At 45.1% G+C, this 16,545-nt stretch overlaps 1 protein-coding gene across 20 annotated transcripts in view; it reads right to left on the bottom strand.

The window, feature by feature from the left end:
• The window catches only part of LOC118310712 (discs large homolog 1-like protein), a 57,524-nt gene that overhangs the window by 32,640 nt on the left and 8,339 nt on the right, over positions 1-16,545 (bottom strand). For 11 of the 20 annotated variants that reach the window (XR_004793828.2, XR_004793829.2, XR_004793830.2 and 8 more), the window contains exons 3-6: positions 13,010-13,173; positions 9,444-9,518; positions 1,416-1,580; positions 1,064-1,210 (exon numbers count right to left, since the gene is read on the bottom strand). Coding sequence is in view for 17 of the 20 variants with exons in the window: in XM_035633887.2 (XP_035489780.2) it covers positions 1,064-1,210; positions 1,416-1,580; positions 9,444-9,518; positions 13,010-13,173 (551 nt within the window). In the remaining 3 variants the exon portion in view is untranslated. Of the gene's footprint in view, positions 1-1,063; positions 1,211-1,415; positions 1,581-1,953; positions 2,085-4,380; positions 4,854-9,443; positions 9,519-13,009; positions 13,174-16,545 lie in introns of those variants that run through there. The other 9 variants (XM_035633898.2, XM_047331972.1, XM_035633901.2 and 6 more) reach the window with 5 other exon arrangements.

Genomic DNA, 16,545 nt, shown 5'->3' with positions numbered 1-16,545 from the left:
TATATACAGTCTCTGATCGTCTTTATATACAGTCAGTGGTCGTCCTTATATACAATCAGTGGTCGTCTTTATATACAGTCAGTGGTCGTCTTTATATACGGTCAGTGATCGTCTTTATATACAGTCTCTGATCATCTTTATATACAGTCAGTGATCATCTTTATATACAGTCAGTGATCGTCTTTATATACAGTCACTGATCGTCTTCATATACAGTCTCTGATCATCTTTATATACAGTCGCTGATCGTCTTCATATACAGTCACTGATCGTCTTTATATACAGTCAGTGATCGTCTTTATATACAGTCTCTGATCGTCTTTATATACAGTCATTGATCGTCTTTATATACAGTCAGTGATCGTCTTTATATACAGTCTCTGATCGTCTTTATATACAGTCACTGATCGTCTTTATATACAGTCAGGGATTGTCTTTATATACAGTCGGTGATCGTCTTCATATACAGTCTCTGATTGTCTTTATATACAGTCAGTGATCGTCTTTATATACAGTCAGTGATCGTCTTTATATACAGTCAGTGATCGTCTTTATATACAGTCAGTGATCATCTCTATATACAGTCAGTGATCATCTTTATATACAGTCAGTGATCGTCTTTATATACAGTCAGTGATCGTCTTTATATACAGTCAGTGATGGTCTTTATATACAGTCAGTGATCGTCTTTATATACAGTCACTGATTGTCTTTATATACAGTCAGTGATCGTCTTTATATACAGTCAGTGATGGTCTATACATACAGTCAGTGATCGTCTATATAGACAGTCAGTGATCGTCTTTATATAGTCTCTGATCGTCTTTATATACAGTCAGTGATCGTCTTTATATACAGTCAGTGATCGTCTTTATATACAGTCTCTGATCATCTTTATATACAGTCTCTGATCGTCTTTATATACAGTCGCTGATCGTCTTTATATACAGTCAGTGATCGTCTTTATATACAGTCAGTGAGTGTCTTTATATACAGTCAGTGATTGTCTTTATATACAGTCTATGGTACACACAGCTTGATGGTGGGGGTAGGGGTGGGTTACCTGGATCGGGGGGTAGGGGTTGGAGGAGCAGGAAGGGGAGGGGCTGTCGTCTCCGTGGGGGTAGAGGGTGGAGGACGTGGGGGAGGGGAGCTCCGGGTGCTGCTGTCCTAACGCAGATGAACCGTCAAGGATGCAGTCCAGAGACGCCTACGGGGGGGAGGCTCGGAAAGGTCAGAATACAGGAAGTGAACGGTGTCAGAAATGAAGTGAAGGAGTATGAGAGGTGGAGAAGAATAGGTGCAGCTGCTAGTTTGTTTCTCTCAGTGACTCTAACCCCTATACAGACAGAGAGAGAGACAGGCAGGCAGGCAGACAGACAGACAGACAGACAGACAATGCCCCCGTCACCTACCTTCATAGGTGAGATGTGGGCGTGGCTGACGAAGCCATGGATGCTCTCGACCTGGGAGAGGCTCTTCTCTGCGACCTGGACCAGCTCGGGCCCCGCCCCCTCCTCCGTCAGCTGTGGGGAGCTCTGGTCCTGAGGGGACGAGTCCTCGTCCTGGTGCCTGTACTTCTGAAACAGGAAGAGGAAGAAGAGGGTCGTGAGAGGAGCTGATGCTGCCCTGAACACTGACTGACAGGAGGCCCAGCCTCACTGTATGTATACAACATATTGTTGCAGTTCTGATTAAACAGAACTGCAACAATATATATAAATATCAATGTTTTAATATACAGTCTATGATCGTCTTTATATACAGTCACTACGGTCACTACAGGGGGCAGGTTACTGATTTTGATCCCCGATGTGAGGATTCCTCGCTGTCGGATGAACGTTCACAAAACGGAGGAGGAAACTTTTCCCCCGACGTTCGTCTGACGCCTGAGCTACGTCGACTGTCACAACCACTCATGACGGTCACAGATTAACACAGGGTCAAACTGACCTAGACCTGGGACGGTCGTCGTCCACTTGTGTCTTTGTTATAAAGAGAAACTATGAGATTCAGACGACCTTAATGAAGCCGCTGGTCCAATGATTTGCTCTGGATCGACACCAGCTCACAAGCACCTCGGCTCAGGATGACGGACAGGCTGGGGAGCAGGAAGTGGGTGGGGCCTGCTGACGCTTTGATCAGAGAGAAGAACCAGACGCCGAGCATCAGCGTGTCCTCGAGCGAGACGCTCCGCCCACTCATGTGGACGAGAGCCGCACTAATGTACATGTGGATGTGTGATGACACCTCCTCCTCCTCCTCCTCCTCTTCGTCTCTCTGAGCTGTCGAGGAGGATGAGGCCAAACGCTGATATAAATAGGACCATGAGCAGCGAGCGGATGCAGGAGGAGGAGGAGGAGGAGGAAGAAGAGGGTTTGTGATGATTCAGGGACGTGATGAAGATGTGGAGGATTCACCCACATCTCTGCTGTGACTTTAGTATTATTATTTCATCACGTCCTTGAATTCCTTAGGTTTTAACGTCACACACACTTCAAAAACATCAATATTTCATAAATGTATTCATTGTCCAGAACGTTTGCGATGCTTGAATGGTTGAAGTAGGAGAAGAAAAGTAAGACAATGTTTTTAAAGACTCTGAGGAAGTTTTCACTGGGCGACTTATCTGCTCCGGTCCGACCCACATGTTCCCACATGTTCCCTTGATGTGCCCACATGTTCCCACATGTTCCCTTGATGTGCCCACATGTTCCTACATGTTCCCACATGTTCCTACATGTTCCTTTGATGTTCCCACATGTTCCTACATGTTCCCTTGATGTTCCCACATGTTCCTACATGTTCCCTTGATGTTCCCACATGTTCCCTACATGTTCCCTCGATGTTCCCACGTTCCCTTGATGTTCCCACATGTTCCCTCGATGTTCCCACATGTTCCCACATGTTCCCTACATGTTCCCACATGTTCCCTCGATGTTCCCACATGTTCCCACATGTTCCCTCAATGTTCCCACGTTCCCTTGATGTTCCTACATGTTCCCACATGTTCCCTCGATGTTCCCACATGTTCCCACATTCCCTCGATGTTCCCACGTTCCCTTGATGTTCCCACATGTTCCCTCGATGTTCCCACATGTTCCCTCGATGTTCCCTTGATGTTCCCACATGTTCCTACATGTTCCCTCGATGTTCCCACATGTTCCTACATGTTCCCTCGATGTCCCCACGTTCCCTTGATGTTCCCACATGTTCCCTCGATGTTCCCACATGTTCCCTCGATGTTCCCACGTTCCCTTGATGTTCCCACGTTCCCTTGATGTTCCTACATGTTCCCACATGTTCCCTTGATGTTCCCACGTTCCCTCGATGTTCCCACATGTTCCCACATGTTCCCTCGATGTTCCCTTGATGTTCCCACGTTCCCTTGATGTTCCCACATGTTCCCTTGATGTTCCCACATGTTCCCTTGATGTTCCCACATGTTCCCTTGATGTTCCCACATGTTCCCTCGATGTTCCCACGTTCCCTCGATGTTCCCTTGATGTTCCCTCGATGTTCCCTTGATGTTCCCACGTTCCCTTGATGTTCCCTCGATGTTCCCTTGATGTTCCCACGTTCCCTTGATGTTCCCACATGTTCCCTTGATGTTCCCACATGTTCCCTTGATGTTCCCACGTTTCCTTGATGTTCCCACGTTCCCTTGATGTTCCTACATGTTCCCACATGTTCCAGACACAAACTGTGGAGAGTGTGGTGGTGGGACCGGTTGGACCTCATGAAGACCAGTGGTTGAGGAGTCGTTCCCATCGCACCATTGAAGATCTTCTCCAATCCCTCAGATTAACAACAGACACCAGCTACGGACTGAGCATCGCTCCACATGACACTGTAACTACACTCTACTGCACTGAGGGACACACACACACGAGATCTGCTGTGTGTGTGTGTGTGTGGTTCTCTGGTGTTTTCCTCCGGAGCACATGTTCACCACACATGCACGTGCCTGCCAACAACGTTCCACGCCAGCCAATCAGGCCTCAGCGCTGACGCAAGCGGAGCCTGTGATTGGTCCGTTCAGCGAAGCAGAAAGGACAGACGACCTATCGCGTCGCGTCGGGTCAGACACGGAGCGTCTCTCCCCCTCAGCCTTCGACTGACAGGACGAAACGACCACAACAATCCAACGTCTTCTGATCCTCTGCTCTGGTTCCTGTAGCGTAGCTGTGCTGCTCTGAACATGGATTCTGTGCTTCAACACGATCAAAGTCTGGAGAAACATTTTGCTCAAACGACAACAACCTGCAGAGAAAATCTCTTCAGTTCCGTCAACACGAGTTCACCCGTCGCCCTCGCCCTGACCTCACACACGCCCCCACCCCCGTGAAGCGCCGCCCCTCCCTCTCCCTCTCCACCCACCTTGCAGCCGAACATGAGGGAGACGGTGCTGTTGGTGCAGGCCACCTTGCAGTGGCACAGCATGGGAGAGAAACACTCCAGCTTCTTCTTCGTGCCGGGGGACGGCTTGTCGGCGCCGGGGCAGTTGGCCGAGAGCCGCCGCCTCCTCCGGTAGCGCTGCCGGCTCGACCCGCGGCGCCCGGCTCCGGCCACGTCTCGCCCTCCACCTCCCCCCGCTCCACCTCCTCCCCCACTGCTGCTGCTGCTGCTCCCGGCTCTCACCATCCGCCCTCATTCCTCACTTCGCTCCATCGCGGCGGAGAGGAAACGACTCCCAGAGATCTGCCTTCATTCAGGGAGAACCTCCCCCTCCTCCTCCCCCTCCTCACTGACCCCTCCTCCTCCTCTTCTTCTTCTTCTGGTAGAATATATTCCTCTTCCTCTTGACCTCCTCTCAGGCGCTCGCCTGCACTTCTCTCTCCCTCGCTCTCCCGCTTGTTTTCCTCTCTCTCTCTCTCCTCTGACAGAGTGGTGATGATGAGAGCTGTTGTGTGTGTGTGTGTGTGTGTGTGTGTGTGTGTGTGTGTGTGTGTGTGTGTGTGTGTGTGTGTGTCTCTCTCTCTCTCTCTCTTTCCTCTGTGGGGGTGTGATTGGTCTCCAGGGAGAGGGGGGAGTGTGTGTGTGGGGGGGGGGGTTTGGTCACATGACTCATCAGATAGGAGCAGGCTTGTAGGGGGGGTTAAGGGGAGGTGTCCTCAGGGAAGGTAGAGCGATGTAGGACAGAGTCAGTGATGTGGAGAAGAGGAAGAGCAAAAAAGAGGAAGAGGACAAAGACAGGGTCTTCCTCAGTTTGTTTGTTAGTTTGGGGGGGGGGTCTGGTTTGTTCCTGGGTGGAGGCAACAGGAAGTAAACGGTTTCCTCTCGACAGAAACTACAGCGTTAAACTGTAAACTGTCCGTCACTTTTATCTGTTCGTCTGTCACACACACACACACACACACCAGTGACAGAAGCTGACAGGTTCAGATGTGACAGCCTCCTTCTAAATTTAGAGAGACTGTGTGTGTGTGTGTGTGTGTGTGTGTGTGTGTGTGTGTGTGTGTGTGTGTGTGTGTGTGTGTGTGTGTGTGTGTGTGTGTGTGTGTGTGTGTGTGTGTGTGTGTGTGTGTGTGTGTGCGCGCTTGTGTGTAGGTGTTTTGTGTGTGTGTGTGTGTGTAGGTGTGCGTGTACGTGTGTGTAGGTGTGTGTAGGTGTGCAGGTGGCTCCCCCTTCTGGACTCTGCTACGCAGTTCATTTATTGTGGTCTTTCTTTTCTTTTATAAATGATATTTAAGTATTTTAATTTAATAATAAATAAAGTCATGATATCTCAAAGAAGCGCATCACTGTTCTGGATCATCCTCACTTTTTATTGATATCTTTAGATATTATAGTACTATGATAGTCGATATTACAGGTGTGTGGACAGAAGACGACAGCAGGGGGCAGCACCACATCTCTGATGGCTCCATCACGTTCTTCCATCAGACTAAAGTATTCTTCCTTGCTGGTTTTATTCCCGCAGCAGTTTGACAAAAACACGATTTAAAGTTTGAATCAACTTCATCCAGAAGAAAACATCTATCATACGAAACGAGAAGAGATCAGACCTGATTATTATCTGATCATATCTGTACGACCTCCTAAGTCGACGTTTGACCGGCAAAATCCGACCTCCAGTATGATTTTTAGCATCTGTGCATTTCTGAGAAGTTGTGATACACCACGACGATGATGATGTCACCGGCGCTGTGAGGCGACGATTGATCAGAGCGATGCTCAGGTAAACTTCCACTAGAAACCTGTGGATCTTGACCCCTGAGAGGTCGAAGGTCACAGCCTCCAGACAGCGACAGAACAAACAGTTTCCCTCCTTCTTCCAGCCAACACCTTCCCAGCATCCTCTCTGTTCCTCCTCCTCTCTAACCTTCTGTTTCCTCGCCTCCCTGCAGGGGGTGTGTGTGTGTGTTTGTGTGTGTGTGTGTGTGTGTGTGTGTGTGTGTGTGTGTGTGTGTGTGTGTGTGTGTGTGTGTGTGTGTGTGTGTGTGTGTGTGTGTGTGTGTGTGTGTGTGTGTGTGTGTGTGTGTGTGTGTGTGTGTGTGTGTGTGTGTGTGTGTGTGTGTGTGTGTGTGTGTGTGTCTTGAAGGAGGACACGAGCCAAGAAGAGCACCCATGCGTTAAACAGACGCACGGACGATGTGTTCACAGAAGTCTTTTCAGCTGGACGTTCAGAGAGCGCCCACGAAAATCTCATCAAATTCCACTCAGTTATTATCAATATGATCAATAACTGTTACAACATTAGATACAACATTATCAAGCTATTATCAATGTGATCAATAACAGTTACAACATTAGAAACAAAATGATTTGATTTGAGCTTCAAACGATCAAGGTTTCATAATCATTTCATCACTATTGTTGTTATTGATCCCTTTTTATCTCTAATTGTCAGAAAACAGTGATAATATCTGTGTTTATTATTTTTAACAGTCAAATGTTAACAAATATTCATTTATATATATAAAAAAAGGATGAATCCAGTGTCGGAACAGGTTGATTTTCTGTCAATCAACTAATCAATTAATCTTCTTTAAAAATATATATTTTAACATCACCAGAAGATTTTTATCTGAAACTGTTATTTAAAGCACATGTACACATCTTAAACTGATCAGTTGATAAATAATCAATACTCGGATCAGACAGTAAACTGTTACTGAACGTTTCTGTGACGAAACGTTACAGAAACGTGTCACATGATCGACTCCTGACTTTTTGACAGAAACACAAACTTGTGATAAATGACAGGTGATATAGTATATAAAGTATACGATACACTGTAAATGTATTTTATAACTAGTGTCAAAGAACAGATGATATGTATAACTGCTCTGGATTATATCAACTCTCCAGCTCAGCACGTTTATAATTTCACTTACTTTATCTGAACAACATGAACATGAATATGAGAGGATGACTGATGATATATATACAATATAAACTGTACATATACTGCACATGACAGATGAGTGTGACCTGCACATAAACCACCACCACGTCAGTACAGCTCCAGACACGACCCATCGATCCACAACCAGAGGATAACTTTTATTTAAATATCAAAATCTTTAGGTATGTTAAATGTCAGTGTTTTTATTCATTTATTATTAATTTCTAATGATAGGATGCTTTGCTCTAAAACTCGTCTGTGAGCCTTAATGTGGTTTGTGTTCCCGACTTTAAAGTTTCCTGACCTGATTTATTTGTTTCTGTGTTTTGTGTTCCTGGATTTTTTTTGGTCTTTGTCTTCATTTTTTTATGTATTATTATTAAACTACTATTAGCACCTCCTCTTAAAATATCTTTTTATTCAATTTCTACTCATTTATTTATTTTAAGTGCGCTGTTAAGAGTTATTTCATGTTTGTGATTCATGTTTATTTGTATTATGTTAAAATTGTAAAAAAAAAAGAAACGTAGTAAAATATAAATCATAATATATATATGTATACATATTTGTGAATTTATTACTCGTTATTATCTAAAATCAGACAAATTCAGACAGAGAGTCGATATTATCAATATAAAAAATAAATCAAGTTAAGACAAAACTGACAAATTGTTGAAACTGATGTTTAAGTCAAAAAATATATATCTATAGATTTTTTTTAATCAAAGGCTGAACAATTTTCCATTTTCATGTATTTTTATTTTGAACATTTTTTACTTTGAATTAGAGAAAGTTTTCTATGATTAAGTATTTTTAGATTAACTGTATTTCCATCTATAATTGGCCTCAGTCTGATCATTGAAAAGATTATTAAATCATTATTATTAAAACAATCTACTCATATTAAACACCAAGTGTGAAAATCATCTGCAAAGGTTTGAATTTGATTTGTCACCGTCTCGTTCATCGTTATTCTTTTTTTTGTCAACAATTTTTTAAGTTTTCATTAAAAAGTTGCTGAAACTCTAAAGTGTTCGTTCCAAAACGTTGGAAAATATAAAATTCCAGATTAATCATATTTTAAATTTTGAGATTGAATTAGTTTCTCGCCCATCTGAGGAGCTGTACTGTACTTACTGTCCAGACCCGACAACATGAACCAGAACACATGAAGCACAATGACCCAAGACCCCTGAACCCCACACACACACACACACACACACACACACACACACACACACACACACACACACACACACACACACACACACACACACACACACACACACACACACACACACACACACACACACACACACACACACACACACACACACACACACACACACACACACACACCTCAATGTGTCGCTGCGCTAGGACGTATTTTACAGAATAAAAAACTCAGAAAAGATGTGTATTCATATTTATATTCTACAATAAAAAAACATGGCGTTTAGTTTATTCATTCTAGTTCTATATATTCAAGTTTCGTTCATAGTTATATGGTTAAACTGTAAAAAGTAAAGACCTAGTAATATTTCTTCATCATAAAGGTTTGAACACATCTCAGAAATTATTGAGATTTTTGTTATATATATATATATATATATATATATATATATATGAATACATATTTTAATATCACCCATCAGAAAAATAATATATGAAAAAATCTAAACATCGCATTGTTGTGCTTTTGATTAAACAACAAGAAGTTGAACAAGTAAAAAGTAAAAGTTTAATATATAATTATTTTATAACTGTACAGATTTATTGACACATGACTTTTTGCCACCAACTAACATTAAAAAACATAAATCCTGAACAAAGTCATTTAAATTTATTCATTTTTAAAAATCTAATCTTTCTAGAATTTTCTTCTCTGGCTTTACGTCGCTCACATCCACACGTCAGCACGAAGCAACTACAGCGACACCTTGAGGCTTGACTCCGACCCTTGACCCTTGACCCAGAGCCCCGCCCCCTCTGACAGTCCAGACAATGCACATGAGGGACTGGATGGGTCATGCGGCGAAGGTGGACGACACCCACTCCCCCTCCCAGCCAACAGCCGGCGTCCAGTACTCACGTGTGCGTGGCGGCGGCCAGGCGAGCGTTTTGCCTGCGCCAGCGTGTGCAGGATTTCGTGTAGGAGGGGGCAGTCCTACGAGCGCCCACGAGTTTACAGTCAGAGAGAGAGGGAAGAGAGAGAAGGCATCAAACACAACACACCAGGAGGGTCGCAGGTTTGAGTCCAAGCCGGGAGACGCACACAGGTCATCGGCATCGGCCCTAAAAAATCTGTATCGGTCGATCCCTACTGCAGTCGTCAGCACAGGTCAACACCCTCATCACACTGGTCAACATCCTCATCAACCTCATCACACAGGTCAACACCCTCATCACACTGGTCAACATCCTCATCAACCTCATCAGACAGGTTCAACACCCTCATCACACTGGTCAACACCCTCATCACACTGGTCAACACCCTCATCACACTGGTCAACACCCTCATCACACTGGTCAACACCCTCATCACACTGGTCAACACCCTCATCACACTGGTCAACACCCTCATCACACTGGTCAACACCCTCATCACACTGGTCAACACTCTCATTAACCTCATCACACTGGTCAACACCCTCATAACACTGGTCAACACCCTCATCACACTGGTCAACATCCTCATCAACCTCATCACACAGGTCAACACCCTCATCACACTGGTCAACACTCTCATCACACTGGTCAACACCCTCATCAACCTCATCAGACAGGTTCAACACCCTCATCACACTGGTCAACACCCTCATCACACTGGTCAACATTCTCATTAACCTCATCACACTGGTCAACACCCTAATCACACTGGTCAACACCCTCATCACACTGGTCAACACCCTCATCAACCTCATCAGACAGGTTCAACACCCTCATCACACTGGTCAACACCCTCATCAACCTCATCAGACAGGTTCAACACCCTCATCACACTGGTCAACACCCTCATCACACTGGTCAACATTCTCATTAACCTCATCACACTGGTCAACACCCTCATCACACTGGTCAACACCCTCATCTACCTCATCACACAGGTCAACACCCTCCTCAACCTCATCACACAGGTCAACACCCTCCTCAACCTCATCACACAGGTCAACACCCTCCTCAACCTCATCCTCAACCTCATCACACAGGTCAACACCCTCATCAACCTCATCACACAGGTCAACACCCTCATCAACCTCATCACACAGGTCAACACCCTCATCAACCTCATCACACAGGTCAACACCCTCATCAACCTCATCACACAGGTCAAGACTCTCTTGCTGTGTAATATTTTGTTATATTTCATAAACCAGCTGTTAGTTGCAGCGCCGGCCACAAATAGTCGTTACTTCTCCTCTGACTTGAGCAGGTAAACTCCGTGTGAGGTGCTGATTTCCTGTCAGTGTGATAAATCTCTATATCTGCGCTGCTGCACCTCCACCAACTTCAGCTGCAACATTTCTGTTTCATATCAGGAAGGAAAATGACATTTTGTGGATAATTCTCTAATTTCTGGCTCATCCCATACACTGATATGAAAACAGGGGATTACAGAAAAATGAAAGAAGCTTGTCGACAGTCGTATGAACTCATGTTTATCCTGCCGCTCGCAGACGACGGGTCGCTTTGTTTGATTTCATCACAACACACTGATCTTCCACTGAGTCTGTGTTGTTCACGTCACATGATCAGTTTTACATGATGATGCAGATAAACATCTACGACATCACAGCTCAGAGACACGTGGTCAGACAGAAGAAAGACAAATCCTCCTGCTAGAGAAACTGTAATTTTACTTATGAAATTACTAACGGTTCACGTCACTCCAGTTGAAGTTATTGAACTCTGATGTGTTGTCGTGAAAGCCAGTTAGCGTTGATATCCTCCTGATGTCACTGTGGTCAGAGAGACCGAGAGACAGAGAGACAGGGAATCAGAGAGTCAGAGAGACAGAGAGACAGAGAGTCAGAGAGACAGAGAGTCGAAGAGTCAAAGAGACAGAGAGACAGAGAGACAGAGAGTCAGAGAGTCAAAGAGACAGAGAGTCAAAGAGACAGAGACAAAGAGACAGAGTCAGAGAGTCAGAGAGACAGAGACAAAGAGACAGAGTCAGAGAGACAGAGTCAGAGAGTCAAAGAGACAGAGACAAAGAGACAGAGTCAGAGAGACAGGGAGACAGAGAGTCAAAGAGTCAAAGAGACAGAGACAAAGAGACAGAGTCAGAGAGTCAAAGAGACAGAGACAAAGAGACAGAGTCAGAGAGTCAAAGAGTCAGAGAGACAGGGAGACAGAGAGTCAAAGAGTCAGAGAGACAGAGAGACAGAGAGACAGAGAGAGACAGAGAGTCAGAGAGTCAGAGTCGGAGAGTCAAAGAAACAGAGAGTCAAAGAGACAGAGTCGGAGAGTCAAAGAAACAGAGAGTCAAAGAGACAAAGAGACAGAGAGTCAAAGAGTCAGAGAGTCAGAGAGACAGAGAGTCAAAGAAACAGAGAGTCAAAGAGTCAAAGAGACAGAGACAAAGAGACAGAGTCAGAGAGACAGAGTCAGAGAGACAGAGAGTCAAAGAGAGACAGAGAGTCAAAGAGACAGAGAGACAGAGAGAGAGAGAGACAGAGAGACAAAGAGACAGAGAGTCAAAGAGACAAAGGGTCAAAGAGACAGAGTCAGACAGACAGAGAGACAAAGAGACAGAGTCAAAGAGACAGAGAGTCAGAGAGACAGAGAGACAGACAGAGAGTCAGACAGACAGAGAGACAAAGAGACAGAGTCAAAGAGACAGAGAGACAGCCTTGTCTTCATGTAATTGAAGGAAACATCATGTGACCAGGAGCAGACGAGAACCGTGTCAATCTCCTGACAGACAAATTTCACTCAGATAATAATAATAATGATATCCAGTATTAAATGTCCCGGTACCCCTGACAACGACGACAACAAGCAGCTTCAGTCTTCAGTCAAAACTCTGATCTATTTAAAATATCCTCTGTTTTTAGCCGAGGACGTTTCTGTCACAGACGTTAGAAAGTAACAAAGACTTTAACCTTTGACCTCTGCAGGGGAAACGTTCCTCCACTTCTTACGTTTGAATGTTTTCTGACTGTGATGTCATTTCCTGGACAATCTTCACACACTTCAACATCTGTACAACCTGAGATTAAAGGATATGTGAGTCAATAATCCATAATGAATAACAGCAGTACTGAAACTAGGTTATGAATATTTTTTTTATAGATGTATATGTTTTTCATCACATATTGCTAAAAACATATTGATCCAAAATATTTCTAAATATAGAATCATGAACAATAGTCTCCTTAAGTTTTTTTGAACTACTTTCCCCTGCTCCTCTGCCGTCGCTCTCTGGCGCCTCCAGGTGTCATCAACACGTTTCACACTACAGGTGATGAGGCATTAATGAATTCATGTTCTGACTATTATGTTTTTTATTTGTGATCCATTTGATCACGAACACATCGACCTTGCGTGGTCACAGGGTCACCTCCCTTCATGACCTACCACGGACCCACGACATTAAACCTGATGACATCATCAGGCCTGACAAGGTTTGTCTGTTGCCGTGGCGACCACTCTTACCTCAATGCTGGTGCTGAGGCTCGGCAGCGTGTCCGACGTCACCGTCGTGCTCTGAAGGCTGGAGAAGTCCCACAGGTTGACGGGCGGCAGTGGCTCCGCCCCCTTGGACGTCTCCGTCCATCTGTGACTGTCCAATAAGGTCACTTCATAAAACTCCTGGATGTCTGACGAGGAAACACAGGAGTCCAATTACTTACATCATATTTAAATATACATATATAAATAAATGTACATATTTATATACAGGTATATATATATATTTAAGCAGATATATCGTATCGGAAAGTTTTTCTTCCCAATAATATCGGTATTCGGCCCAAAAGAGCTCTAATTTATAATGACCCCAGAGATTTTTTACATTTCTCATAATATAAAACTGGAACTAGTGTTTCAGACTCATTGACAATCACATTGCCCCAATTCAATGGTAGGGGAAACACTGCAGTAGTATTATTCTCAGTATTATACAAGTATTGTTATCAGTACTGTACAGTACATTACAGTCATTTTGCTGGCTCATGACTCATATCAGCATCAAGGGCCTTGCCTCGGGGCCTTACCCTGACCCGGAATCGACCCCTGACCTCTGAGGTGTAACCCACTAAGCTGTACGAGCTACAGTATTACAGCATTGACAAGTGGCCTGGATCAAGACAAAACTAATTAGTGGTGTAAAAGTGAACTGTACAGCAGACAGGAGGAGGAAGAGGAAGAAGAGGAGAGCGGAGGGAGAAGAGGGAAGAGGAGGAGGAAGAAGAGGAGAGAGGAGGGAAGAGGAGGAGAAAGAAGAGGAGAGAGGAGGAAGAGGAGGGGGAAGAAGAGGAGGGGGAAGAAGAGGAGAGAGGAGGAAGAGAAGGAGGAAGAAGAGGAGAGAGGAGGAAGAGAAGGAGGAAGAAGAGGAGAGAGGAGGAAGAAGAGGAGGAGGGAAGAGGAGGAGAAAGAAGAGGAACGATGAGGGAAGAGGAGGGGGAAGAAAAGGAGAGAGGAGGAAGAGAAGGAGGAAGAAGAGGAGAGAGGAGAAAGAGGAGAGAAGAGGGAAGAGGAGGGAGAAGAGGAAGAAGAGGAGAGAGGAGGAAGAAGAGGAGAGGAGGGAAGAGGAGGAGAAAGAAGAGGAAAGATGAGGGAAGAGGAGGGGGAAGAAGAGGAGAGAGGAGGAAGAGAAGGAGGAAGAAGAGGAGAGAGGAGGAAGAGAAGGAGGAAGAAGAGGAGAGAGGAGGAAGAGGAGGAGGAAAAGTGAATCATCTTCAGTCTAAACATTCTGATCATCACGTGTCTCAGTTTTCCAGGATCCACACGTTTCTGCTGCTTTGTTGATTTAGTTGTATTTATTTTTTTTAATTCATTTTTTGGTTTTCTTTATAAATTAATAACATTAATATCAGCTGTTTAAGATCAATATGTCTGATTGAGGATCAGACTCCACTCGGGCAGCATCAGGTCATCAGAGTGAACAACATCATGTTCCCAGGACAAAGAACTGTGTCTGTCTGTCTGTGACTCACTGTCTGTCTGTCTGTCTGTGACTCACTGTCTGTGACTCACTGTCTGTCTGTCTGTGACTCACTGTCTGTCTGTCTGTGACTCACTGTCTGTGACTCACTGTCTGTCTGTCTGTGACTCACTGTCTGTCTGTCTGTCTGTCTGTGACTCACTGTCTGTCTGTCTGTGACTCACTGTCTGTGACTCACTGTCTGTGTCTGTCTGTCTGTCTGTGACTCACTGTCTGTGACTCACTGTCTGTCTGTCTGTGACTCACTGTCTGTCTGTCTGTCTGTCTGTCTGTCTGTGACTCACTGTCTGTCTGTCTGTGACTCACTGTCTGTGTCTGTCTCTCTGTCTGTCTGTCTGTGACTCACTGTCTGTGTCTGTCTGTCTGTCTGTCTGTGACTCACTGTCTGTCTGTCTGTCTGTCTGTCTGTGACTCACTGACAGACTGTCTGTCTGTGACTGTCTGTCTGTCTGTCTGTGACTCACTCTGTCTGTGACTCACTCTGTCTGTCTGTGACTCACTCTCTGTCTGTCTGTCTGTCTGTGACTCACTGACTGTCTGTCTGACTGTCTGTCTGTGACTCACTGACTGACTGACTGACTGTCTGTGACTGACCGTCCGTCCGTCCGTCCGTCCGTCCGTCCCTGACTGACTGACTGACTGACTGACTGTCTGTGACTCACTGACTCACTGACTGTCTGTCTGTCTGTCTGACTGTCTGTCTGTGACTCACTGACTGACTGACCGTCGGTCCGTCCCTGACTGACTGACTGTCTGTCTGTCTGACTGACTGACTGACTTTGACTCACTCACTGTCTGTCTGACTGTCTGTCTGTCTGTCTGTCTGACTGAGACTCACTGTCTGACTGACTGTGACTCACTGACTGACTGACTGTCTGTCTGTCTGTCTGTCTGTCTGTCTGTCTGACTGATTCCCTGTAGTCACGAGGCCTCCAGCTCAGCAGCCACGTCCGACTGGCTGTTTTATTTTTGGACTCTCAGAAATAACCGGAGCTTTCTTTGGCTCGGCACAGATGTTTTCTCATAAACCATCGGATCAGCACTTCAACAGCTCCTCGCCATGACGACACCACGGCGACCGGCCTGAAGATCTGACCAATGAGCAGAGACGCTGAACTGCCTTTCTATTTCTATTTCCACAGTGAAACGAGACCTCGACATTAGAGCTTTACGTTGAACAGTCGCTGATCGGACTCAATGAGACCACGATCAAGAGAGAATTAAACCACCACACAAGTTTGGAAACGAAGAGGGAAGTTGGTATTTTTAGCTCTGACATCAACATCTGTACTGTGTCGATGTGTGGATCTATTTTCATCTGTCGTCTGAAGCTTTTATTACACAACAGCTGATGAAATCAAATCTTTGTTTTCATTGATCTGAAGTGAATCTGAGCTGAACCACACAGGGTTAAAGGTTAGTTTGGCCTCTGTTCCAGCAGCAGCTCCACGTGGCACGCTGAGGCAAATCAGGGCTTTTATTGTGAAAGAGCCGAGCTGGAGGAAGTAGAACCAGACTGTGGTTCTCATCAGGGATCAGTTGTCTCTGTGAGACTGTGATCACATTAACTCGTTACACTCTTATCACAGACCACACCCACCTGGTGGCCACACCCACATGGTGGCCACACCCACATGGTGGCCACAGACTCACAACTCAAAACCAAACAGACTCACTGAGTCAAGCTCAGAGGTCCAACAACAAACTGTTGAGCATCCCACAGACAGACAGACAGACAGACAGACACAGACAGACAGAGACAGGCAGATACAGACAGATACAGATACAGACAGATACAGACAGACAGACAGATACAGACAGACAGACACAGACAGACAGACAGACAGAGACAGACAGACACAGACAGATACAGACACAGACAGATACAGACAGACAGACAGATACAGACAGACAGACACAGACAGACAGACAGATACAGACAGACAGATACAGACAGACAGACAGATACAGACAGACAGACAGACAGAGACAGACAGAGACAGAGAGACAGACAGACAGACAGAGA

This window comes from Scophthalmus maximus, chromosome 5, assembly GCF_022379125.1.
Source record: "Scophthalmus maximus strain ysfricsl-2021 chromosome 5, ASM2237912v1, whole genome shotgun sequence".
Taxonomy (NCBI): Eukaryota; Metazoa; Chordata; class Actinopteri; order Pleuronectiformes; family Scophthalmidae; genus Scophthalmus; species Scophthalmus maximus.
Note: the sequence above shows the minus strand (reverse complement) of the source record. Positions and strands in the feature narration are given on the sequence as shown.